Source organism: Paroedura picta, chromosome 1 (assembly GCF_049243985.1).
Source record: "Paroedura picta isolate Pp20150507F chromosome 1, Ppicta_v3.0, whole genome shotgun sequence".
NCBI classification, from domain to species: Eukaryota; Metazoa; Chordata; class Lepidosauria; order Squamata; family Gekkonidae; genus Paroedura; species Paroedura picta.
In genome coordinates, this window is record NC_135369.1 from 92453106 (window position 1) to 92478146 (window position 25041).

General features: G+C 43.6%; 1 protein-coding gene and 1 pseudogene across 11 annotated transcripts in view; one reads left to right on the top strand and one right to left on the bottom strand.

Moving 5' to 3' along the window:
• Positions 1 to 25041, bottom strand: part of QKI (QKI, KH domain containing RNA binding) — a 163710-nt gene that overhangs the window by 25453 nt on the left and 113216 nt on the right. For all 11 annotated transcript variants that reach the window (XR_013233357.1, XR_013233359.1, XR_013233358.1 and 8 more), the window contains one exon: positions 4239 to 4326. Coding sequence is in view for 8 of the 11 variants with exons in the window: in XM_077348032.1 (XP_077204147.1) it covers positions 4239 to 4326 (88 nt within the window). In the remaining 3 variants the exon portion in view is untranslated. The remainder of the gene's footprint in view (positions 1 to 4238; positions 4327 to 25041) is intronic.
• Positions 8617 to 9450, top strand: LOC143842774 (PDZ and LIM domain protein 7 pseudogene; annotated as a pseudogene).

A 25041-nucleotide genomic window follows, 5' to 3' on the forward strand; every position in this document is an offset into this window, starting at 1 on the left:
ACTTCAAGAGAAACTAAGAAAGAAAAGGGAAATGTTCAGGAAATGGAGGGAAGGACAGAGCTCTAAAGAAGAGTACCTACAGGTTACTAGGCACTGTAGATCAATCATCAGAAAGGCCAAAGCTGAGAGTGAGCTAAGATTGGCCAGGGAAGCCCATTGTAACAAGAAAAGATTTTTCAGTTATGTGAGGAGCAAACGTAAAGGAGGCAATAGGCCCACTGTTGGGTGCGTATGGACAAACTCTTAACGGAAGATGCAGAGAAAGCAGAAAGGCTTAGTGCCTATTTTACATGTTTTTTCCCATAGGTCATAGGATTTAGGCACATCTAGAGATGGCCGTAGCCAAAGGATAGTGTCTGGGTAGCAGTTAACATGGATAGAGAGGTTGTCGAGACGCATTTAGCTACACTGGATGAGTTCAAATCCCCTGGGCCGGATGAAATGCACCCGAGAGTGCTCAAAGAACTTTCCAGAGAACTTGCACAGCCCTTGCCCATCATCTTCGGGACCTCTTTAAGGACTGGAAATGTCCTGGAGGACTGGAAGAGAGCAAACGTTATTCCGATCTTCAAAAAAGGGAGGAAGGATGACCCGGGAAACTACAGACCAGTGAGTCTGACCTCTGTTGTGGGGAAGATAATGGAGCAGATATTAAAGGGAGCGATTTGCAAACATCTGGAGGACAATTTGGTGATCCAAGGAAGTTAGCATGGATTTGTCTCCAACAGGTCCTGTCAGACCAACCTGCTTTCCTTTTTTGACCAAGTAACCAGTTTGCTGGATCGTGGATAGGGAATTGGTTAGAGAACCGCACTCAAAGAGTTGTTGTCAATGGAGTTTCATCAGACTCGAGAGAGGTGAGTAGCCGGGTACCTCAGGGCTCGGTGCTCGGCCCGGTAATTTTTAACTTATTTATTAATGGTCTAGATAAGGGGGTGGAGGGACTACTCATCAAGTTTGTAGATGACACCAAACTGGGAGGACTGGCAAATACTCCGGAAGATAGAGACAGAGAGACAGAGTTCAACGAGATGGGCAAATGAGAACAAGATGCAATTTAATAAAGGTAAGTGTAAAGTTCGGAATCTGGGTCAGAAAAATGAAAAGCATGGCTACTGGATGGGGGATACGCTTCTAGGTAACACTGTGTGTGAACGAGACCTTGGGGTACTTGTGGATTGTAAACTAAACATGAGCAGGCAGTGTGATGCAGCGGTAAAAAAGGCGAATTTGGGGCTGTATCATTTTGGGCTGTATCAACAGGGGCATCACATCAAAATCCCAAGATGTCATAGTCCCACTGTATACGGCACTGGTCAGACCACACCTGGAGTACTATGTGCAGTTCAGGAGGCGTCACTTCAAGAAGGACGTAGATAAAATTGAAAGGGTACAGAGGAGAGCGACGAAGATGATCTGGGGCCAAGGGACCAAGCCCTATAAAGATAGATTGAGGGACTTGGGAATGTTCAGCCTGGAGAAAAGGAGGTTGAGAGGGGACATGATAGCCCTCTTTAAGTATTTGAAAGGTTGTCACTTGGAGGAGGGCAGGATGCTGTTCTTGTTGGCTGCAGAGGACGCACAGTAATGGGTTTAAACTACAAGTACAATGATATTGGCTAGATATCAGGGAAAAAAAATTCACAGTCAGAGTAGTTCAGCAGTAGAATAGGCTGCCTAAGGAGGTGGTGAGCTCCCCCTCACTGGCAGTCTTCAAGCAAAGGTTGGATACACACTTTTCTTGGATGCTTTAGGATGCTTTGGGCTGATCTTGTGTTTAGCAGGGGGTTGGACTGGATGGCCTGCATGGCCCCTTCCAACTCTATGATTCTATGATTCTACCTGCACCCTGAATGGCAGCACTGGCTGCAGCTATATAAGTAGCCAATGTTTTGCTTAAATACATACACTGGGATTTTCCACGATCCTTGTCACTCCTGATCAAAAGCCAAAAACATTTCAATCCTTCTCAACACATGAGATAACCTCTCTTTATTAAAGCTGGTAAAATAACCATTCAAACTATACTATACAGGTACCCATTCATTTTTATTTACGCCTGCAATTAAATGCAATAAACTACAGATTGTAAAAATTAATGCCAGATTAAATTGTCTGACTATTCTTATACTCAGTGTGGATATCTTCATAGATTTGCCTTCAACAACTGGTATGACTAAAATAAATTAGTATGTTCACAACATTTTGTTTAAGTTTTCATGCAATCTGGGAAAACATGCTGAACCATACTAAGAACTGCTGAAAAAAAAATTAATGACTGATCTTGGAACTCACAGCTGAAGAACTGAGAAACAAGGGAAAACATGAAAAAAATGAGCAGCATTACACAGATAATACTGCACATACTTAAGGTACTTTTTAAAAAGCATATCTTATCAAAGTTCAACTGTACAAAAAACTTGTGTTTAAAGAGTGGAATTTAATCAAAATTAAAAGGGTATGGCTATATCCCAGCACTGAATGAATACGGAATTCTTGTGGGAGCCCTTTAGGTCTTTAATTTTTTTTTAAGTATTAGCCTAAATGGCTGAAATAAAAAGCCAACTTGTTGGACAACATATGATAATGCTCTGTGTCTCTCCGTCTGTGGGTGTGATCTAACCCCCCACAAGGTTAGCTATTAGCGATTTACAGCCTAATACTGTGATTCAATCTAGTCCTGCAATGTAAAAACACTTAAAATGCTTGAATGTGTGTTTAAGAAACATTAAGTCACAACCAACATATGGTGATCCTATACTATTTTGAAGATGTTCAGATTTGCCATTGCCTGCCTCTGCATAGCAATTCTGGTTATCTCCCATCCAGCCCTGCTTTAGCGTTCAAGATCTGATGAAATCTGGCTAACCTGGGCCATCCAGATCAGGTTACTTAGAACAGTGGTCCCCAACCTGCGGGCCGTGGCCCGGTGCCAGGCCGCGAAGGCCATGGCGCCGGGCCGCAGCTCCCTCTCCCCGCAGTAAAAAACTTCCCAGGCCGCAAGCTTGCGGCCCGGGAAGCTTCTTACTGCGGGAGGGCGGGGAGAGGGAATCAGGGCCAGGCTGCGCAGCCATGCGGGTGCGGCCCGATGCGCGGGCAAGGCCCACGGGCGCGGGCGTGGCCCAATGTGCGGGCGCGCGGCCCGATGAGCGGGCACGGTCCGTGCAGGCGCGGTCCAATGCCCTGCCAGTCCCCAGCCTCAGAAAGGTTGGGTACCACTGACTTAGAACACTTAACTAATAAGTATTAATCAGCAGTTGAATGCTGTGTCTGTTAGCTTCACAGGCAAGGTATTAGTTTGCTTATTTCACTTACTGACCTGGTTGAATACCTTGTGCTTTAAGACCATATTAAAGGGTCCTTTAAATTAGCGATCCTCAACCTGTGGGCTGCGGACCACATGTGGTCCTTTGACTAATTGGAGGTGGGCCCCAAAGGACGCCTTCTCCCCCCCCCGGCCCTTCATCCCCCCCAGCCCTTTACAACACACTTCATTGTTGTGGCATGTCTGTATCTTATTTTGAAGGGATGTTTAAACATTACCATAGCGATCAGAGAGCGCTAGGGCAGTGGTTGAGAGTAGAGGAGAAAACTACCCCCCCACTGGGCCTCAGTGAAAGGCGTTGAGTGGTCCCTGGTGAGTGGTCCCCGGCGTTGAGTGGTCCCCGGTGATAAAAAGGTTGGGGACCACTGCTTTAAATGATATACTTGCTAAGCAAAGTGCCCCATATCGTTAGAACTCTTTGATGACAAACATCACATGTTCAAGAGGACAATCTTATCAGTCCTCCCTTACATATTCCCAGTTCTTTGATTAAGACCTGCAATGAACCTGTGCAGGTGAGTTACCTGAAGTAATGCAGAGGTGACTAATAAAAAAGTGGTTCTCATGTGACAAGAGAGGTTTAAAGGCCTTTAATTAGAACCAGTGACAAATATCCGCAGAAACTGCAGAATACTGCAGCAACATATATGGAATGATGCTATATATCTCTGTATATCTATGTAAATGTATCTCAATGTGAGAGAAACTGTGAACTGAAAATGGGTACATTCTAGAAAAGCACAGCAGAACATAGGAAACTGGTTCTTTTGGATGTAGTCCATGCCATTAAGGCCACTGAAGGGAGTACCAAAACATAACCTACATTGTCTACTTTATCTGGTCTATGTGAACAAAGGTGATTTATAAGCATCCTTACACGTAAAGCATCATAGTTCTGTAATGTAATACTTACGTGATTTGATATTGGCGTCTCTGTACGTGCCATTGAGAATTGCAAGTTCCATCAACTGCATCTTTTTAAGGCTATCTTCTCCTTCTGCCTGCACAGAAAGAACAAGAAATTAGTTCACAATACTGGCACACCTGCTGCTTTCAGATATTGTACAAAACAGAAACATGCTCACCTAATGCCATTCTACCGACTTATCACTCCTCCCACACTCCTGGAATACAGGTAACAAGTTTCAAATAGCAAGAAATCATAGCACTGTAGGAGACAGACCTCTCCTGCCTACAACAGAATGTTGCACCATGCTAGCATGTTCTTCCACACTTAACAGCTACAGTCATGAAAAGTAAGACTTCATAACACAGCAAGCACCAATGTTCAAATGCGATTTCATAAGTTAAACAATCTCTAAATTCATCAAGGCCTTTACCAAAAATTACCAAGAAGGTAAAGTTGGCTGTGACCAAGGCCAGAGTTCTTTTGACCCTGGCCCCAGCCTGATGGAACAGTCTGCCAAATGAGATCACGGCCCTGCAGGACCTTAAATAGTTCCACAGGGCCTGCAAGACAAAGCTGTTCCACCAGAAATAACATCCAAAGCCAGAAATGACATCTAGAAATGCTGGCCTCCCTGACTAAAACCAACCAAATGAACTAAAGCCTGTAAGAACTGATTAGCCTGCCCGTCCTCCCTTATGCATTTTAATCTTTGGAAAGAGGCAAATTCTCAATTCAAATGAATTCTCAATTCGAATATTTATAATTTATTTATTCAGCGTATATACATTAACCTGTGTTTAATATTGTATTTAATTGATCAATGTGAGCTGTTAGGGAAGGGCAAAATACAAGTATAAAATATTAAATAAATGAATACAGTTCTGAAAATTAAAACTCTGTCAGCAACAAATAAATTATACACTATGACTATTGTGTCACATAATTATATTCTTTTGAATATTTTGCTTATTAGTTTGTATATTCATTGATTACTGGTCAAAAGTCTCCTTTTGTACATAAAATTGTAAATCATATAAAACCAGCTGCTTAAAAGAGTTCTGATTCTTATGCCTTTACTTCTAGAATGCCAAGCTCAAGCTGTAATAACAAACACACCACAATTTGACCAGTCTCTTCTCTGCTCTCAGTTGACAAATAAAGCACATTGATGCAATTTCTCCTAGGTTTAGACATTTCTGCAGGCATTGAGCTAAGGTGCAAGAGAAATAAAAATAATCTCTGAAGGGACAATGCACTGCCCACACAGTCTAATTATTAGACATTAAGGAGTCTAATAAACTGTACTAAGACATAGCTGTAAGCAGACATTAATAAGGTCTCTGAACTAGGATGGTTTAAGCATTGTTGTTTAAAGTTATTCTGCTGATTCAAACATTTGATCACTGAACATTTTCTTTTTCTTTCATACACATAAACATTAACTGTCTAAAAGCTACTTATATCGCTGAAACTTACTTAATTCAAAGGATATTCAAAATTACTTGTTGAATTTGAGCAAATGCAACAAGGTTATATTGTATGAACGATATACATACAAGAATTCACTGGAAAAACACTTAACATATATCAATTCTCTTCTACCCTTAAAGACCCAGTGTAAAACCTCAGTATCCAATGACAGGGTCTCGACATTACTACAACTAAATGGCTACTTTGTCTAGCTCTGATATCAAATTAACTGCTCCCAAACCCTAAGCTTGTTGTCATTTACTCCTCTCAATCCTTTGGCCAGTATCATAGAATCATAGAGTTGGAAGGGGCCATACAGGCCATCTAGTCCAACCCCCTGCTCAACGCAGGATTAGCCCTAATCATCCTAAAGCATCCAAGAAAAGTGTGTATCCAACCTTTGCTTGAAGACTGCCAGTATGAGAAACATTAGACAGGATTCAACAGCTAGTGGCACTGTAGATCTAAAATAACATTTGTAAATATGTCCAGATAATTTATTATTAGATTTGTTCTAATTATGCAGCAAATGATAAATTTGCTAGCCTACATCAAAAGGGCTTTGTTATGAAATTGTAAAATGAGTCTGGTTGAATTTGACTTGTCTTTCTCATGCCAACTTTTAAGTCTCTTCAATGGAAATAAAAATAATTATGTATGTATGTGGTGACTAGAGCTAAGGCTTATGTTACAAAGCAAATCTTTCCTTACTTTTCTATATTTTTATAAACATAATTTTGTTGATTCTTTCTTCAGACATGTTTCTAGGACTAGTGGCATACTGGAACTCTGTGGAAACTTCCGATATGTAATTAAAAACCTAACTTTTGAGATTTCTGCTCAGGATACTCCCAATAAATGTACATTAAGATCGTTCCAAAAATAATTTCTGGAAAAAAACAAAAACAGACATTTCTACAATACTGACATGCAGACCCCAATCAGTTCCCAGGACTCAACAAACCAAACTGCAACCTTCAATGGCTGCTAAGAAAAATAACCAGTGCTGTAATTAAAAAGAAACCATGCTATTATATAGCACAACTAGCTATCAACATAGAATCATAGAGTTTGAAGGGGCAAAAAGAGTCATCTAGTGCGGGAGTAGTCAACCTGTGGCCCTCCAGATGTTCATGGACTACAATTCCCATGATCCCCTGCCAGCAAATGCTATGATAGCCTGTGCCGCCCCCAAAGTCCTCCCTGCCTGCCTCCCACCCGATGTCGGGCTTTGGGGCCAGCAAAGGGACGCTTTGCCGGCCCTGAAGCACGAGATTGCCTGGGAGGCGGGGGGGGGGGCTTCGGGGCCAGCAAAGGGACAGCCCCGCCCTTTGCTGGCTCCAAAGCCCCAAGTCGGGCGGGAGGCAGGCGGGGGGAGACTTTGGGGGCGGCACAGGCTGGAAAAGGAGCAGGGACCCTGCTCCTTTCTCCAGACCAGGGATACTAGCACCCGCATACATTGCTTTTTAGTTTAAACATAAACCTTTAAACTTTACAACTCTGTAACTGAGTAATTTTTAACTGTATAGCTGTAGATTCAGTTCTTCTAACTGTTCACAGTTGTGTTGGGAGGGGTCTCTGGGCTCTACTTGGTAGCTATTTCATTGGCCTTGACCAAAGTCTTGGTAGAAAAGCTCTATTTTACAGGCCCTGTGGAATTGTTTTAGTTCTGGCAAAGCCATGATCTCTTCAGGGAGCTCGTTCCACCAAGTGAGAGTCAGGACCAAAAAAGACCTTGGATCCGGTCAAAGTCAGATGAGCCTCTCTGGGGCTAGGGATCACCAGCTTGTTGGTGTTTGTAGAGTGCAGCACTCTTTTTTGGGGGGGAGGGGTAGGCAGAGAGGCAGTCCCTCAAGTACTCAAAAGCCCAGACTGTATATGGCCTTGAAGGTGATTACCAAAAACTTAAACCTGATCCAGTATCCAACTGGTAGCCAGTGCAGTTGTTGGAGCACAGGCCAGATGTGAGCCCCCCCCCCCAGGTATTCCTGTAAGAACCCTAGCTGATGTGTTCTGTACCTGTTGTAGCTTCCAGATCAGGGATAAGGATAGGCCCGCATAGAGTGAGTTGTATTGGAAAAATTGGGGAGTGGGCGATATAGCTGTAGTGGACGTGGAAGATAAAGAGAAATCAACAGGACCTCTTTCTAGTTCTAGTGTATAGTAACTTGCCTGCTACTGCTTCAGAGGGCAATTTCCAAAGGCATTATTAATTATATTGACTCTTCTTCTAAACTTGATCTGAAATGGATAATTGGTGTGGGGGGGGGGCAGATTCCCTGACATTGTATTGAAATTTGGAGATGCATGATTCCAAAGTTCAGTTTAACAGCAAGAGAGAAAGCCAAACAGTGTCACTACATTTCAAGAAAAGACCTGTTAAAACATGAAGGGGAAAGGTAACTTAAACAGAAGCTCAAAGCAGACATTCCCAGCAGAACACTTAAAAGTTAATTAAGCCACAATAATAGGTCAAGATATATTTTGCAATTAGAAAAGGTACAGACAAGTCCAAGAAGAACCCATGTGGTTAACAAGCAAAGCCAAGGATTCCATAATTAAAGTACAAGGGTTGCTAGAAAAAGTTAGACCCTTAGAAGGCCATGTTTACAAAGATTACTGAAAAAGGACAAGGCATTGCAGAAAATGAAAATGAATTCTTTGCAATATCTTTCACTACAGAAGAAGTTAGACAGATAACCCACACCTGTAGTACTTTCTCCAAGGGAGTGCAACTAAAACACTGAGGCAAATAGACATAGACATGTGATGAAAAACAAATGGTAATTGAAAAATTATAAAACAACAGAGCAGTATGGCAGACATTCCTGAGTCGAAAGAGAACAAAATACACAACAAAAATCGGGCTGAAGCAATGCAGTGGCAGCAGAGTAGCCCGGTCCCACCTTCAGGAGGGTGGTTGCCAAGGCCCTGCAGAAACAATGAGTGACATGGATTCGTATAAGGTGGTGCTGGAGGGGCTACCACCATGGGGATTCCGGCTGCAGGGTGGCAAGGATTTCAACATGCTATTATCCATCTCTCAGATTACCCCTGAGGGCAAGGCAGCCCAGGCAGGTTGTGAGAGCAGGTGACTGGGTGCTGAGCATTGATGGGGAGAACATCAGCACCTTGACTCATATTGAAGCACAGAACAAGATCCGTGCCTGTGGGGATAAGCTTGACCTCAGCCTAAGCAGAGTTCAAAACCTCCTAATCAAACCTCAGAAGGTTTGCATACCGGATCTGTCTGCTGTGCCAGCCTTGAAAGTGGAGCCTGCATATGGCTCTGCTGTTCCGAAGCCTGCACCTGTCACTGGCCCTGCCAGTCGCCCAACCTGGGCTGTGGACCTTCCTTCGCTGAACGCTATGCCCCAGATAAAACCAGCACAGTTCTGAGCAAGCACAGCCAGCCAACCACCCCAACACCCATGCAGAACCGCAACTCCATTGTCCAGGCTGTGCAGCAACCGCCCAAGAGCCCACTTGCTATCAGTGCAACAAGATCATCAGAGGGCTCTACCTGGTGGCCCTGGGACTCTACTACCATCCTGAGGAGTTCACCTGCTTGCAGTGCAGGAAGGTGCTGGATAAGGGTTCCTTTTTTGAAGAGAAAGGCTCCATCTTCTGCTCCAAGTGTTACGATATTCGCTATGCCCCAAACTGCACCAAGTGCAAGAAGAAGTGGGCTGTATCAACAGGGGCATCACATAAAAATCACAAGATGTCATAGTCCCATTGTATACGGCACTGGTCAGACCACACCTGGAGTGCTGTGTGCAGTTCTGGAGGCATCACTTCAAGAAGGATGTAGATAAAATTGAAAGGGTACAGAGGAGAGCAACGAGGATGATCTGGGGCCAAGGGACCAAGCCCTATGAAGATAGGTTGAGGGACTTGGGATTGTTCAGCCTGGAGAAAAGGAGGTTGAGAGGGGACATGATAGCCCTCTTTAAAGTATTTGAAAGGTTGTCACTTGGAGGAGGACAGGATGCTGTTCCCGTTGGCTGCAGAGGAGAGGACATGCAATAATGGGTTTAAACTACAAGTACAATGATATAGGCTAGATATCAGGAAAAAAAATTTTCACAGTCAGAGTAGTTCAGCAGTGGAATAGGCTGCCTAAGGAGGTGGTGAGCTCCCCCTCACTGGCAGTCTTCAAGCAAGCTGATCCTGCGTTGAGCAGGGGGTTAGACTAGATGGCCTGTATGGCCCCTTCCAACTCTATGATTCTAAGAAGATCATGGGGGAAATTATGCATGCTTCATCTGTGCGATCTGCCAGATCAACTTGGAAGGAACGTTCTACTCCAAAAAGGATAAGCCCCTGTGCAAGACTCATGCTTTCTCTCATGTGTGAAGAGAGGAAAGGGGGAGGGGCATCTTGACTGCTCAAGCTACTGCCCAGCGCCCCTGTATTTCTTGGTCACCCCATTTGTGCCCTGTTCTGTCTGTAGAGCTGGGCTCAGATCCCTCATTGGACAATTGTTCCCGGTTTGAGGGAGAATGTTCACGGTTCCCTTTGGGAAAATTTAGCTACATGAATTCAGACCCTTGCTTTTAAATACATTTTCATTCTGTACTAACATCTGGCAGTCGGACTTAGTCCGTAGGACTTGCCTATACCTCTGTTACTTGTGTGGTTTCAGCCAAAGAGGCAACAGAGTGTTCCTGAATAGCTGAGGACGGCTGGTGTTAGCATTATTGCAAAGCAGGCATCCCTTGCGATCCTTCTATTCTGCCTGGGCTCATTCACCCATTGCATGTTGACTGACGGTAGTCTTAGGAGTTTCATGCTGGGAACTTAATATAGGCAGAGAGACAGTCTCTAAGGCACACTGGGCCCAGACTGCGTATGGCCTTGAAGGTAATTACCAGCACCTTAAGCCTAATCTGGAATTCAGTTGGGAGCCACTTGAGTTGTTGGAGTACTGGCCGGATGTGGGATCTCCATGGTGGTATTTGTGAGGATCTTGGCTGCAGCATTCTGAACCAATTGTAGTTTCTGGATTGAGGATAAGGGTATGCCTGCGTAGAGCGAGTTGCAGAAATCCAGTCTAGAGAGATAGTAGCATGGATCACTGTGGCTAGGTGTCTTGGGGCCAAGTAGGGTGTTAGTAGCTTGGCGTAGCTGGTAGAAGGCCTGCTGCACTACTCTCATCTGTGCCTCCATAGATAGGTAGGCATCGAGGATCACACCCAGGTTTCTGACAGAATAGGCTACTACTAGTCACACTCTGTCCAGGTTGGGAAAGCACACTTCCTTGTTTGCTCCCTTCTTACCCAGCCCCAGGACCTCCGTCTTTGAAGGGTTGAGCTTCAGACAACTGCTGCCAAGCATCTGGCTAAGGATTCTGGGGGAGAGTCAGGGTGTCATCCATAAGGAGGAATAGCTGGTTGTCATCCTCATATTTGTGGCAACCCAACCCATACCTCTGCACCAGCTGAGCAAGAGGGCACATGAAGATTTTACTTCAGCTAGTGAGAATCGTCTGTAGTACTTCAGTGTTCTTTCCAAAGATCGCCAAGGGGCCTCTAGTTTGATTTCTGTATCTAAAGTTGATGGGAGGTTGTGGCGGAGAGGCATGATTTTATCTGCGAAATGGCTCGGAAATGCCTCACAACTAATGTCCTATTGGCTGTTGTTTTGGTGCCCATCATCGAGGGCAGTATGGGATCAAACAATCATGAATAATTTAGCTGGGCGTGAGTGCGCAAACATGATAATACTATCTTCAGCCAGTTGCCTTTGGAGGACATCCATTGCACAGTCCTCAATCTTTTCTATCTGCATTCTCATTGCCCTTTTTGACATTCTGTAGTCCAACAGCAAGTCCAATCATAGATATCAAGGGATAATTTGGAAAGTGTTTCAGAGAGGATTTGGCTCACTACTTTCCCCTCCCTTCCAGGGTCATTAACCTGAGTAATTGCACTTTTTGGTTTTCCTTTGCCTTGGGGTTTATTCTTGTTTTATATCCAATGACAATTGAGACGTCTCTTTGTTGCTTTCTTACTAGGGGTGGTTTTTGATTAATAAATGGAGCCCTACTGTGTTTACCCCCCCCACACGAAAGATTTATAGATCTCATGCAAACACTCACCTATCTGCCAGGTTTGATTTTAGAGTTGGTGAGCGACTGCTCTCTTTCCCATTGGCCAAACTCCTTCTGTTTTCCCCCCAACAAGATGAGTGGTAAGGCGCAAAGGCGGGGTCCAGCTTGAATGATGGGCAGGGTGTACATGAGGGGCACATGTTGTGAAGTGGGGAGGCCCATCCTTTCTATTACGATGCAGGGACCCATCCCAGTGGAGGCCAGCCTGCCACCAGAAGAGAAGCCAACTCCTGCTTTTGAGTATCCCCCCCCCCAAACAATCCCATGAGTTCCAATTTGGCTGGTATGGCAGGTGATGATGCAGAGAGGTGTTCCTCATCACAAACTTTCTTCCTGGAAATGGGGTGAAAGATCTCCAATAAATCCAGGTTTCTATTTCCCAATATTCTGAATCTGAGGTACTGTTTTACCTCAAGATTCACCTTCACTTTGGTGCATGTATGGTGGGGGGCTGTGGCTCCAAACCCAGCATCTTGTCCTTGTATTTGAGGTGGCTATGGCTGGATAGCCAAATCAGTATCTTGGCTTCCACGTTTTATTTCCGCCCTTCTTTCCCCCAGATCACACATAGGACTACCTTAAAGTGCACCAGTCAAGTTATAACTTTCTGTGCTTTTCTCTTTTCCACCCTCCTTCCCCTGCTCATGCTCTACTGACACACTTTGAAACCAGCCATACATCACTGATTTTGCCGCATCAGTGTGCAATCAGTTTGGGATTCCCTTTTGTGCCCCCCTGACCAGATTGGGTATTCCTGAGGAGTCTCCTTTTTCAAAATTTGTGGCTGTGGTTGCTTGTGACTTGTAATAGGCAACCCATTGTTATTCCCCCCCCCCAAAAAAAAAAAACTTTGGGAGAGGATCTTGTTTGCCACTTTCCCCTCCCTTCCAGGGTTGTTTACCTGACTAATCACACTTTTTGGTTTGCCTGTGCCTTGGGGCTTTCCCTTGCTTTACTATGTCATGGGAAGGTAGCTGGGTGAATGACCACCTCCCAGGGCCAAAGGGGAGTAGGCTGGACACTGGACAAGACCCAGAAATCATGTCTGCATAGCTTGCAATCAAAATTTCTTACTGGTGGCATATGTTATGTGACATATGTTTGGTACCTTTGCACCCATTCACTGGAAAAGGCAAATTTTCTTCTGCAGGGCTTTTGGTATAAGTTAACTGTAGGTGGATGAAAAGTTGATAATTTTCAGTTTACTGATATCAATTTCTGCTAGTTATTTTCCTGCATTTCTAATCTTTTTGACTGGAGAAGTTATGGAAATATTGATTCTATGAGTGTCCAACGTGACTGAGTTTTATTCCCTTTCAAGCTCTGCCCAATTTTCCTACGCTGGAAATTTAAGTTTTCTTTTTAAATGTTAAGACTTTATTAGTAATTAATATTTTGCTATTTCTTAGGACCATATTGGTAAACAACATATACATATTTTAATAAATACAAAAAAACACCCCTTTGATGAATTAGGCATGCAATGTATCAGGCTGTAAGCCTCAAGAATGCATGAGCCAGGACAGCAGCAACTTGGTTCACTGTGTTCAGAACAAAACTCTAATACATACAACGCTTGGGACAAGTAAAGATAAATTGGCATCATTATTTCTTTCTGCCAACACCACTTTCTTATCTTTTTCAAAGCAAGATATCAGTTCAAATGATATGCAAAAGTACTTGGCTGTTTCACTTGACAAATTCAGCGGTCATAATGTTAAAGACACACTAGGTGGAAAAGCCAGCATTATCTCATTACATTTCCCATCACCTGGACATTTTTCTCCCTTAATGATACTTGTTTTAACAGCAACATTTTCTAGGATTCCTATTTCTAGTTCTACCACCGCACAACAAGATAAAGTGCTAAAAAAAGCACACACTTGTCCTTCTAAGTTGAATCAACAGCACTACTATCATGCAGCAGTATTGTCTCTAGGGTTGGCCAAAGCACCCAACCCTAATTGTCTCATTCTAAAGGCTACAAGTACCAAGGACACTGTAGGGCACAAAGAGAAAATTGACTAGAGGCTACTCACAACTACTCACAATCAAATGTCACTTTTAAAAACTAAGCATAGCTTTTCATGATCCACACAATTGAAATTTTTGGCGCAATCTAACACAAACTGATTTCTTCTGAAATTCTCTGGCATGCTCCAGTAACCATCATAAATTAGCAATATGAAATCTATTAAATTTTCCTTTCCCAAATCCAGTTTGAAAACTTGGCATTTTTCATCTCATAAATGGAAAGTGTCTTAATTGAGAAATTTTGAGCATCACTTTGATTGAATGGGAAATTAGTGTAATGGTGCAACAGCTGCTGCAATCTTTGACATTTCCTTTAAAAAAAAACTGGAATGTAGACTGAACAATTTCAGTCCTGTGTGTGGGGCACTGTTTTGTTTTTATTGTTGGCATTTTTGGTTAAGGCTTGATACACTCATTTTCAGTAGCTTGGGATAGGTCTACTGAAATCCCATCCACTTCTTATTTGTCCTAATTGCTTTGAGGGCAACTTTCATTTTACTTTCGACAACTGAAGGATCTTTACCAAAAAGATTCTTTTTTGAAGGAATATGCCATTCTTTCATTGCTTCTCTAAAATTATGCAGTGTACTGTTTCCATCTTTTGTTTATGTTGTCCTGATAAGACAATATATTTCTGTGTTGATCTTTCAGCATCACTTATGATGGTTTTAATTTTCCTTTGATTTCTTGATACTTATGGAAAAGATATCTTTCGTCCTTTTTGTTTTGTTTTGTTTTTGTATTATTTTGCATTATTATAATACTAGGGGCAAAGCACATTGTATCCAGGAATACAACGGGCGCTAGAGCTTGGTGGTGGGAAGAGGAAGGGGAGGAGTAGTCCAGTCTGTAAAGGCATGGGGTTGAATCTGTGTGTTGTGTGGGAGGTTTTGGTAGCATAGTGACAAATGAGGGCTTGGATGTGGAGAGATGGATGTCAAGAACCTGTAGTTTGGAATGTTAATTGAATGTGGGAGAGGACTGACCTTTGGGAATTGTGGCATAGTGGTTACAGGTGAGCTTTCCAGCGCCATGTCTTCAGATATGTGAAGGGAATATCAGATTGGAGACTCTTCTTAGGGGATTACATGGCAACCAATTCCCCCCAGTTCAACCTCATTTCGCTTCTTGTGTGAATTAGGCCACAGATACCAAAATGTTCCCCTGCTCTAATCCACATGGGGTAATCACAGTGCACAGGTGTCCACCCTGCTCTTTCTGTCTCCATTATTTTACTGTTCATAAAATGTTATGTGACCACATGCTTCTTTCACGGCTGTTCCTTAGAAGAATTGGATTTTTGTACCCTGTTGTTTACTACCCAAAGGAGTCTCAAAGTGGTTTACAAACACCTTTTCCCTTCGTCTCCCCACAGTAGACAAACTGTGATGGATGTGGGGCTATGAGAGGTCTGAGAGAACTGGGAATGGCCCGCAGTCCTCAGGTGTCTCAAAGCAAGTTTCCAATCGCCTTTCCTTCCTCTCCCCATAGCAGACTTCCCATGAAGAGCTGGGATAGAGCGCCTCACTTGGAAGATGGCAACCCTAAGAGGAGGTCTCTCTGTGCACAGTAGTCTTGACCTTAGTCAGGTTTATGCACACCTCGGTAGTTTGGAATTCCAGAACATGAACTTACACCAATCTGGCAATCTTTCCTCCTCTCTGCAATGTTTTCTTGACCTGAAATAGGTCAGAGGGTGCTAGGTGGCTGTGGGGGCAATACACACTTTTGAGGCCCCACTTCCAGACTTCAAGGAATATGCTCAGATTATTGCTGCTCATCTCCAGACTATAAAGATCAGCTCCCCAGGCAAAATGGCTAGTTTGGAGGGCTGACTGTATAGCATTGTATCCCACTGAGGTTTAGGGATGACAGCCTCCAGGTGGGGGTTGAGAATCCCCTGGAAGTACAGCTCATCTCCAGGAAGTTAGGCTGAAGGGAAAGCTCTTTCTCCTTATATGCATCCCTTCAAAAGGAAAGCACATGGCCCCAGAATCCCCTTGGTGGCTTGGCTGGTGATGTCTGCCCTTCTGAAGCCTGAGACCTACTGCTAGCAACTGCAGTCCCTGTTGTTGTCCGCAAGGCCAACCTCCAGGTGGGGCCTGGAGAGCTCCTGGAATTGCAGCTCATCTGTAGACTATAAAGATCAGCTCCCCAGGCAGAAAGGGCTGCTATGGAGTTGGACAGAGTTGTTGTGGAGAAGAAACCTCTAAGGCCTCCCATGCAGGTTGTTGTGGAGTTGAAACACATGAGGTCTAATGCACAGGGTTGTTGTGCAGATGAAACAGGAGGCAAAAGAACCACCATAACAGCATCTAGGTTCACCTGCACAACAACCCTGTGTGGTAGGCCTCAAATCTAGAGAGTTGCTTGGTTGTTTCTGCAGGCTGGCCACAGCAGTATTTTAAGTGAGAAGGAGCTTTTCTGTGGCCTCCCTGTCCGCCAACGGTTTGGCAGAAGGGGAAAGCTCCCTCCACCCACCCACCCAGAAAGCACAAGTATGCCCACAGACTCCTCTGCATTGCTCTTGGAAATGCCTCCCTCGCCTCAGTCAGGAACTGTTAGAGGCTTCCTTTACAGCAGGCCTGAAGGGAGGGGGGAACAGCCCCCACAGTAGTACTAAAGGCAGGAGGTGACCAGCTGACATCACTTCTGGCGGTCCTTGAAATCTGAAAAAAAAATTCAGGGGCTTCTCCACAGTCAAAAGGTTTTAAAAGGCTGGTCTATGTCATGATCAAATCCTGGTCTTATTTTAACAGAGAGACTAGATATTGTCCATCTTTTGAGCTGGTGAATTCCATGTGCTCCTGGAGACCTTTACATATCAAGACAAACTGTAATTCCCTAGATGTGAAGGTTAGTTAGTAAATCTGTTTGGCTGTATTCGTTCATCAATTCATAGGAGGCATAATGTGTATTCTGATGTTTATTTTGCAGCCTAGCCTGGCAGAGAGAATAAGCAAAACTGCAGTTACTTTACATGTATTTCTTCACCTAAATAAGAATGCTCTATACCTCTACCAATGTGGAGTATGCTTATTTGGATATATACAACAGATTGTAAATTTTCCAAGGCATACAGGTAAATTTTAGTACATAGAGCAACAAAAATTTCAAATAGCTATCAATAATTCAGAATCAAAGTTTTACAGTGGTTTCAGATATCCTAGTATACATAGCATGTACTCAGAGCAAGCCATAATCATTATTTTACCACAAGCAAGCTGCATATTACTCCCTCAACTAAATGCTTTCTTAGAAGTAATTTTACAAACCTTGGTAAAGATTATAACTAATATAGCCTCTTACTTTTATAGACATGAACTCAGGTTCCTATAATTTATTTTATCTATACACTCCAGAGGTTTAGTGATCAACAACATTTATTTCAACATAAGCTTTCATGGTTTCAGGCCCATGTATCAAATAGATACATGTAGGAAAATTGTGCTGCGAGATCTCAAGGGGAAAGCTGGGAGAGGGGGAATCTAGGCTTAGTATGAATTATACCATGAATGTTTGAGTGTAAATGTACAGAGAAAAGAGAGGTGTTGATGTAGAAAGGTCACAAATCAACAGAATTAAGAGTAATACATACTGGTAAAAATGTATCATCCAATTAAAATTTCTAAAAAGATGTAGAGCCAAACCAGAGTGTGCTCAAGAGAACAAATAACTACATACAGAGGTAAATCACACAGTATTTTGTGAATACCTACATCCATGTATTTATTTTTAGTTGCATTACAGATAAAGTTACTCAGCTGACCAAACTCCATTATTAAACAAAGCAAGTTATTTATCTTTAGAATTTTCTTTGCAAAAAAACATATAAATTTCACGTTGTGGTGTTACTCTTATTTTTGTTCCCATGTCATTTCTCATTTTCTGAATTAGACTTGCATTCATTCAGTTAACAGAGTGTACTAAAAAAAACCTGAGTACTCTCTTTAGAAATTTGTTACTGAAATTTGTTACTGAAGAGTTTAAGGTAGTTCGATCCCTCACTGCCCGGATTGAAGGGCAACAAAACAGTAGCCAATTGGACATCAGCTGTGAGGCATTTGCGAGTCATTTTGCGGACAAAATCTAGACACTCCGCCACGACCTCCCTCCAACGTTAGATACAAAATGTGAACTAGAGGCCCCTTGGCCGTCTTTGGAGAAAACTATGAGTAACTTCAGACGACTCACGCTGACCAAAGTGGACAGGATTCTAGCGACAAGACCAACTACATGCCCACTAGATCCTTGCCCATCCTGGCTCCTAAAAACAGCTGGCATAAAGATAAAGCGCCCCCTCCGGGAGATAATCAACCTCTCTCTCACAACAGGAGAATTCCCGGAGGGTTTGAAAGAGGCTCTGGTACGTCCACTGTTGAAAAAATCATCTCTAAACCCTCAAGAGCCTAACAACTACAGGCCCGTTTCGCACTTAGCGTTTCTGGGCAAGATGATAGAAAGGGCAGTCGCAAACCAACTGACGGAATACCTGGAAGAAGCTTCGGTCCTAGACCCATCCCAGTCAGGCTTCCGGCCTGGCCATGGGGTAGAGACAGCACTAGTCGCCCTGACGAACGACCTCCGTCGCCAGTTGGATCGAGGCGGGTCGGCACTGCTGATATTATTAGACCTCTCAGCAGCGTTCGACACAGTCGATCATGAGCTTTTAGCTCGCCGCCTCATCGATGCTGGAATACGAGGGACAACCCTTCAATGGCTGATCTCCTTCCTCCAGGATCGTGGACAGAGGGTTGCAATAGGAGAGAAAACATCAGACCGCCAGCAACTTACTTGTGGAGTCCCACAAGGAGCAGTCCTCTCCCCTATCCTATTCAACATCTTCATGCGCCCTCTCGCACAACTGGTACGGAAGTTTGGGCTGGGTTGCCATCAATATGCAGATGACACCCAGCTCTTCCTCCTGATGGATGGCCGCCCTGACTCTCCCCCAAAAGCATTAGCCAGCTGCCTGGAAGCAGTGACGAGATGGCTCAAGCAGAGTCGCCTGAAGCTCAATCCTTCAAAGACGGAGGTCCTGTGGCTAGGTAAGAAGGGCCCATGCAAGGAAGCGTGCCTGCCCACCCTGGATGGCGTGCAGCTCTCTACGGCTCACTCCGCCAGGAACCTAGGAGTGATTCTGGATGCCTCCCTCACAATGGAGGCCCAGATCACAAAGGTAGCACGGCTGGCATTCTACCATCTCCGCCAAGCCAAACTACTAGCGCCCTACCTGGCCCCGGAACACCTAGCCACAGTGATCCATGCGACGATCACCTCTAGACTGGACTTTTGTAACTCGCTCTACGCAGGCCTGCCCTTAGCCCTGACCCGGAAACTACAACTAGTTCAAAATGCAGCAGCCAGGATCCTCACAGCAACACCATGGAGGTCTCATATCCGGCCTATTCTCCATCAGCTGCAATGGTTACCCGTTGAATTCCGGATCAGACTAAAGGTTCTGGTAATTACCTTCAAGGCCATACGCGTTCAGGGCCCAGTGTACCTGAGGGACCGCCTCCCCGCTTATGCCCCCAAAAGAGCTCTGCGCTCTACTGCCTCCAATCAGCTAAGGAGCCCTGGCCCTAAAGACGTCCGCCTGGTCTCGACCAGGGCCAGAGCATTCTCTGTTCTGGCCCCCACCTGGTGGAATGAGCTCCCAGAGGAGATCAGGGCCCTGACGGAGCTTAAACAGTTCCGCAGGGCCTGCAAAAAGGAGCTCCTCCACCAGGCATTTGGCCGAGACCAGACGTAATCAATCAGCGACCAAGGGCCCCTGCTCCCTCCCCCTCAGAATCCCATCAATAAGCCCTGGACCTGTTTGTATTACTATACTGTTTACTGTTATACTGTGTTGTTATTTGGTTACAATTATTAGTTATCAGTTATACATGTTCTACAGACTGTTTTATGTATTGTTTTCTGTTATAATGTAAACCGCCCTGAGCCTCCGGGGAGGGTGGTATAGAAGTATGATAAATAAAATAAATAAATAAATAAGAACTCAGCTAGGAAAAGCTTTTCACCACATCTTCTTTAATTATAAAACCCCCTTTTTAAAGTAGCCCCTAAAAGGAAATTCCATTTTACAATTCCTTCCATGGTTATTGGGGCCATTACATACCTGCTCTTTGAAGACAGAAATGCTATCCACTCCAGTAAACTGGTGAACCCGGGTCCCAAAGAAATTCACCTGGCATGAACCAGAGCCAGAGACTTTTCATCCATGGCCCCAACATAGTGGAACAAGCTCCCCAACAAAATCAAGACTTTGTTGGAAATCAAACAGTTCTATGGGGGCTGCAAAACAGACCTCTTCCGGCAGGCTTTTGAGTGAGGCCAATGGCAGGGACCTTCTCACAACATGGTCCCTTGCCAGGGAACTCTGGCACACATTATGTCCCCAGTCTAAGCTTCTGTTAACTGTTATTTTTGGCTCTGTTTGATGTTGACTGTTTGCAGTTCTGTTTTTCTTTTCAAATCACTGCAAGTATTTCAATGTATCTTCTCATTCCCACAATTCCATGTACACTGCCCCGAGATGGGGCAGTGAGGGGCGATATATAAACTGAATGAATAAATATTTTAATTAAAGTGAGGGGATGGCCAGGAAATGTGAAAAAGGGCACTGTCCCCTTCAAAAGGGTACACCTGGTCAGCCTACATATAAGGAACTATAGTTGCCTTTATTTATAAAAAATAGCACATAGGGGAGTTTGAGGAACAGAAACTCTGTAAGCAGCACCAAGCACCCCTAGTAAACAATTGTAAGATGAAGTTTCTCACCATTCTTTGTATGAAAAAGACTTTAAACATCAAAATCAATCACATATTGCAATTATATATAGCTTTTTATTTAAAATTCTTTTACCCTACCTTTCTTTGGTGAGGAATTAAATGCACGTAAATTAGCACGTGAACATATGATAATGTGATATAATGCAATTTTGCTGAATGTTTTCAACTCAATGATAATCTTTAAAATTGTATTCCATGCTTGTAACTTCACATAGTAATTAGATACAATGGGTTTATGATTTTCCAGGCAACTATAACTTTCTTCTGCACTGTTAATACAACTGTCATGTCTAGTAGCAACAGAAATCTGCACGCATGATAGCAAATGAGTTAAGTTTCTGCATGCTTACACAAAGAGAACTAGCCACAGCAAGAGAAATGATAGCTAACACATAAGATTTAAGTGGAAAATGGACATTCCATATACAGTCTACTTGGGAGCTCTGCTGGGGCCCAGATTACACGTGGCTAGGCCAGAACAAGGTGGTGTTGGTTCTAGACAAGACAGAGACTTGTCCCCCCCCCCCCAAGAGTGGACTTTGCTTGACAAATTCCAACCAGTTGATTGGCCCCCAGGAAGTACATTTGACCTCAACAAGGGTCAGTCCTGTCATCTACTAAGTAGATTCTACTTGATGGAATGAGTTCCCAGAGGAGATTAGGGCCGTCAAAGCTGTCACAGTCCTGCAAAGACTATAAGATGGAGCTCTCAGAGATCACCTTTCTGTCTACACCCTCCCTGAAGAGCATTGCGCTCTCCTAATACCAACCAACTGGTGGTCCTTGGCTCCAAGGAGGTACATTTGGCTTCAACCACAACCATGACATTTTCCGTCCCGGCCCCTACCTGGTAGAATGAGCTCCCAGAGGAGATGCGAACCCTGTTGGAGCTCTTCTGTCAAGCTTTTGGCTGGGGTTGATGATGTATGAAACATCTACTTTTCATCATTTGATTGTGGGAGAACCAGCCCACCATCGGGCAGGAGCTATGAACATCACTCTGCTGACGTCAGACATTCTTACTATTAACAGCTTATTTAGAAGTCACTTTACCATTATTTTACAATGTTTAAATTCTTTTTAAATTAATAAAAATGTATTGTGTATTGTATATGCAATATGTTGTACACCGCCCAGAGTCAGTCTCTGGGATAGGCAATATATTAATTCAATAAATTAAACTGAACTCTTTCACCGAGTTTTTGATTGTTGCCAGTGATTCAGCAACATCTATGGGGCCCCTGGACAAAAAACACCCCTTTTATTGTCAGGGATGAACCTTTGGAGTAATAATGACGCATCACTGCTTTGTTGATGCTTCTAATTTATTAATTGGCTTTAATTGTTAACGCACTGATAATATTACTGTTTTAACTCTATGGATTATTATGTATGTATACTGCTCTGTAGAAGACTGAACAGTCTGTAGAAGACTGAACATCGACATTTTAGGAATCAGTGAACTAAAATGGACAGGAATGGGTGAATTTAATTCAGATGACCATCAGGTATACTACTGTGGACAAGAATCTCTCAGAAGAAATGGAGTAGCTTTCATAATCAATAAGAGAGTAGGAAAAGCAGTCTTGGGATACAATCCCCAAAATGACAGAATGATCTCAGTTCGAATCCAAGGCAAACCATTCAACATCACAGTGATCCAGGTCTATGCCCCAACCACTGCTGCTGAAGAGGATGAAGTTGATCAGTTCTATGAAGCCCTACAACACCTTATAGAAGCAACGCCAAAAAATGATGTGCTTATCATCATGGGGGATTGGAATGCTAAAGTAGGAAGCCAAAAGATAACTGGGATAACAGGCAAGTTTGGCCTTGGAGTACAAAATGAAGCAGGGCACAGGCTGGTAGAATTTTGTCAAGAGAATACAATGGTCATAGCAAACACTCTTTTCCAACAACCCAAGAGACGACTCTACACATGGACATCACCAGACGGTCAACACAGAAATCAGATTGACTATGTACTCTGCAGCCAAAGATGGAAAAGTTCTATACAGGCAATAAAAACAAGACCAGGAGCTGATTGTGGTTCAGATCATGAGCTTCTTGTTGCAAAATTTAGGCTTAAATTGAAGAAAGTAGGGAAAAGCACTAGGCCACTCAGGTACGAACTAAATCATATCCCCGACGAATATACAGTAGAGGTGACAAATAGATTTAAGGAATTAGATCTGATAGACAGAGTGCCTGAAGAACTATGGACGGAGGTTCGCAACATTGTACAAGAGGTAGCAACTAAAACCATCCCAAAGAAAAAGAAATGCAAGAAATCAAAATGGCTGTCTGAGGAAGCTTTACAAATAGCTAAGGAGAGAAGGGAAGTGAAAGGCAAGGGAGAAAGAGAAAGATACACCCAATTGAATGCAGAATTCCAGAGAAAAGCTAGAAGAGATAAGAATGCCTTCTTAAATGAACAGTGCAAACAAATAGAAGAAAACAATAGAATGGGGAGGACCAGAGATCTTTTCAAGAAAATTGGAGATATGAAGAGAACGTTTCATGCAAAGATGGGTATGATAAGGGACCAAAATGGTAGGGACCTCACAGAAGCAGAAGAGATTAAGCAAAGGTGGCAAAATTATACAGAAGAACTATACAAGAGCTAGCTTAACATCCCTGATGACCACAGTGGGGTAGTTACTGACCTGGAGCCAGACATCCTGGAATGTGAAGTCAAATGGGCCTTAGGAAGTCTGAGCAACAATAAAGCTAGTGGTGGTGACAGCATTCCAGTTGAACTATTCAAAATCTTAAAGGACGATGCAGTAAAAGTGCTACACTCAATATGACAGCAAATTTGGAAAACTCAGCAATAGCCACAGGATTGGAAAAGGTCAGTTTACATTCCAATCCCAAAGAAGGGCAATGCCAAAGAATGTTCAAACTACCGCACCATTGCACTCATTTCTCATGCTAGCAAAGTTATGCTCAAAATCCTACAAGCTAGGCTCCAGCAATATGTGGACCGAGAACTTCCAGAAGTACAGGCAGGATTTCGAAGAGGTAGAGGAACTAGAGATCAAATTGCCAACATACGCTGGATCATGGAAAAAGCTAGGGAGTTCCAGAAGAACATCTACTTCTGCTTCATTGACTATGCTAAAGCCTTTGATTGTGTGGAGCACAACAAATTGTGGCAAGTTCTTAAAGAGATGGGAATACCAGAGCATCTTATTTGTCTCTTGAGAAATTTATATGCAGGTCAAGAAGCAACAGTGAGAACTGAACATGGAATCACGGATTGGTTCAAAATTGAGAAAGGAGTTCGGCAAGGCTGTATACTGTCGCCTTGCCTATTTAACTTGTATGCGGAGCACATCATGAGAAAGGCGGGATTAGAGGAGTCACAAATTGGGATCAAGATTGCAGGGAGAAATATCAACAACCTCAGATATGCAGATGATACCACTCTAATGGCAGAAAGTGAAGAGGAACTAAAGAGCCTGTTGATGCGGGTGAAGGAGGAGAGTGCAAAAGTTGGCTTGAAACTCAACATCAAGAAAACAAAGATCATGGCAGCCGGCCCTCTCAATTCCTGGCAAATAGATGGGGAAGAAATGGAGGTAGTGACAGATTTTATTTTCCTGGGCTCCAAGATCACTGCAGATGGGGACTGCAGCCAAGAAATTAAAAGACGCTTGCTCCTGGGGAAGAAAGCTATGGCAAATCTAGACAGCATCCTAAAAAGCAGAGACATCACCCTGCCAACAAAAGTGCGTTTAGTCAAGGCTATGGTATTCCCAGTTGCAATGTATGGCTGCGAAAGTTGGACCATAAGGAAGGCCGAGCGTCAAAGAATTGAGGCTTTTGAACTCTGGTGCTGGAGAAGACTCTTGCGAGTCCCTTGGACTGCAAGGCGAACAAACCGGTCAGTCCTAGAGGAGATCAGCCCTGACTGCTCTTTAGAAGGCCAGATCCTGAAGATGAAACTCAAATACTTTGGCCACCTCATGAGAAGGAAGGACTCCCTGGAGAAGAGCCTAATGCTGGGAGTGATCGAGGGCAAAAGAAGAAGGGGACGACAGAGAATGAGGTGGATGGATGGAGTCACTGAAGCAGTAGATGCAAACTTAAAAGGACTCCAGGGAATGGTAGAGGACAGGAAGGCCTGGAGGATCATTGTCCATGGGGTCACGATGGGTCGGACACGACTTCGCACATAACAAATACTGCTCTGAGCTGGTCTGAGAACGATGATATACATACATACATAAGACTTTATTGTTTCCAGCCATAGGCCATTACAATGCAATGCAATCAATATATCAGTTGATATAAAAACAGTAAAAGAATTAGAACAATACATGCGGTAGTACATAGATAATAAAAGACAATAAGAATTTAGGTTTCTAGCTTTCTGGTGGCATA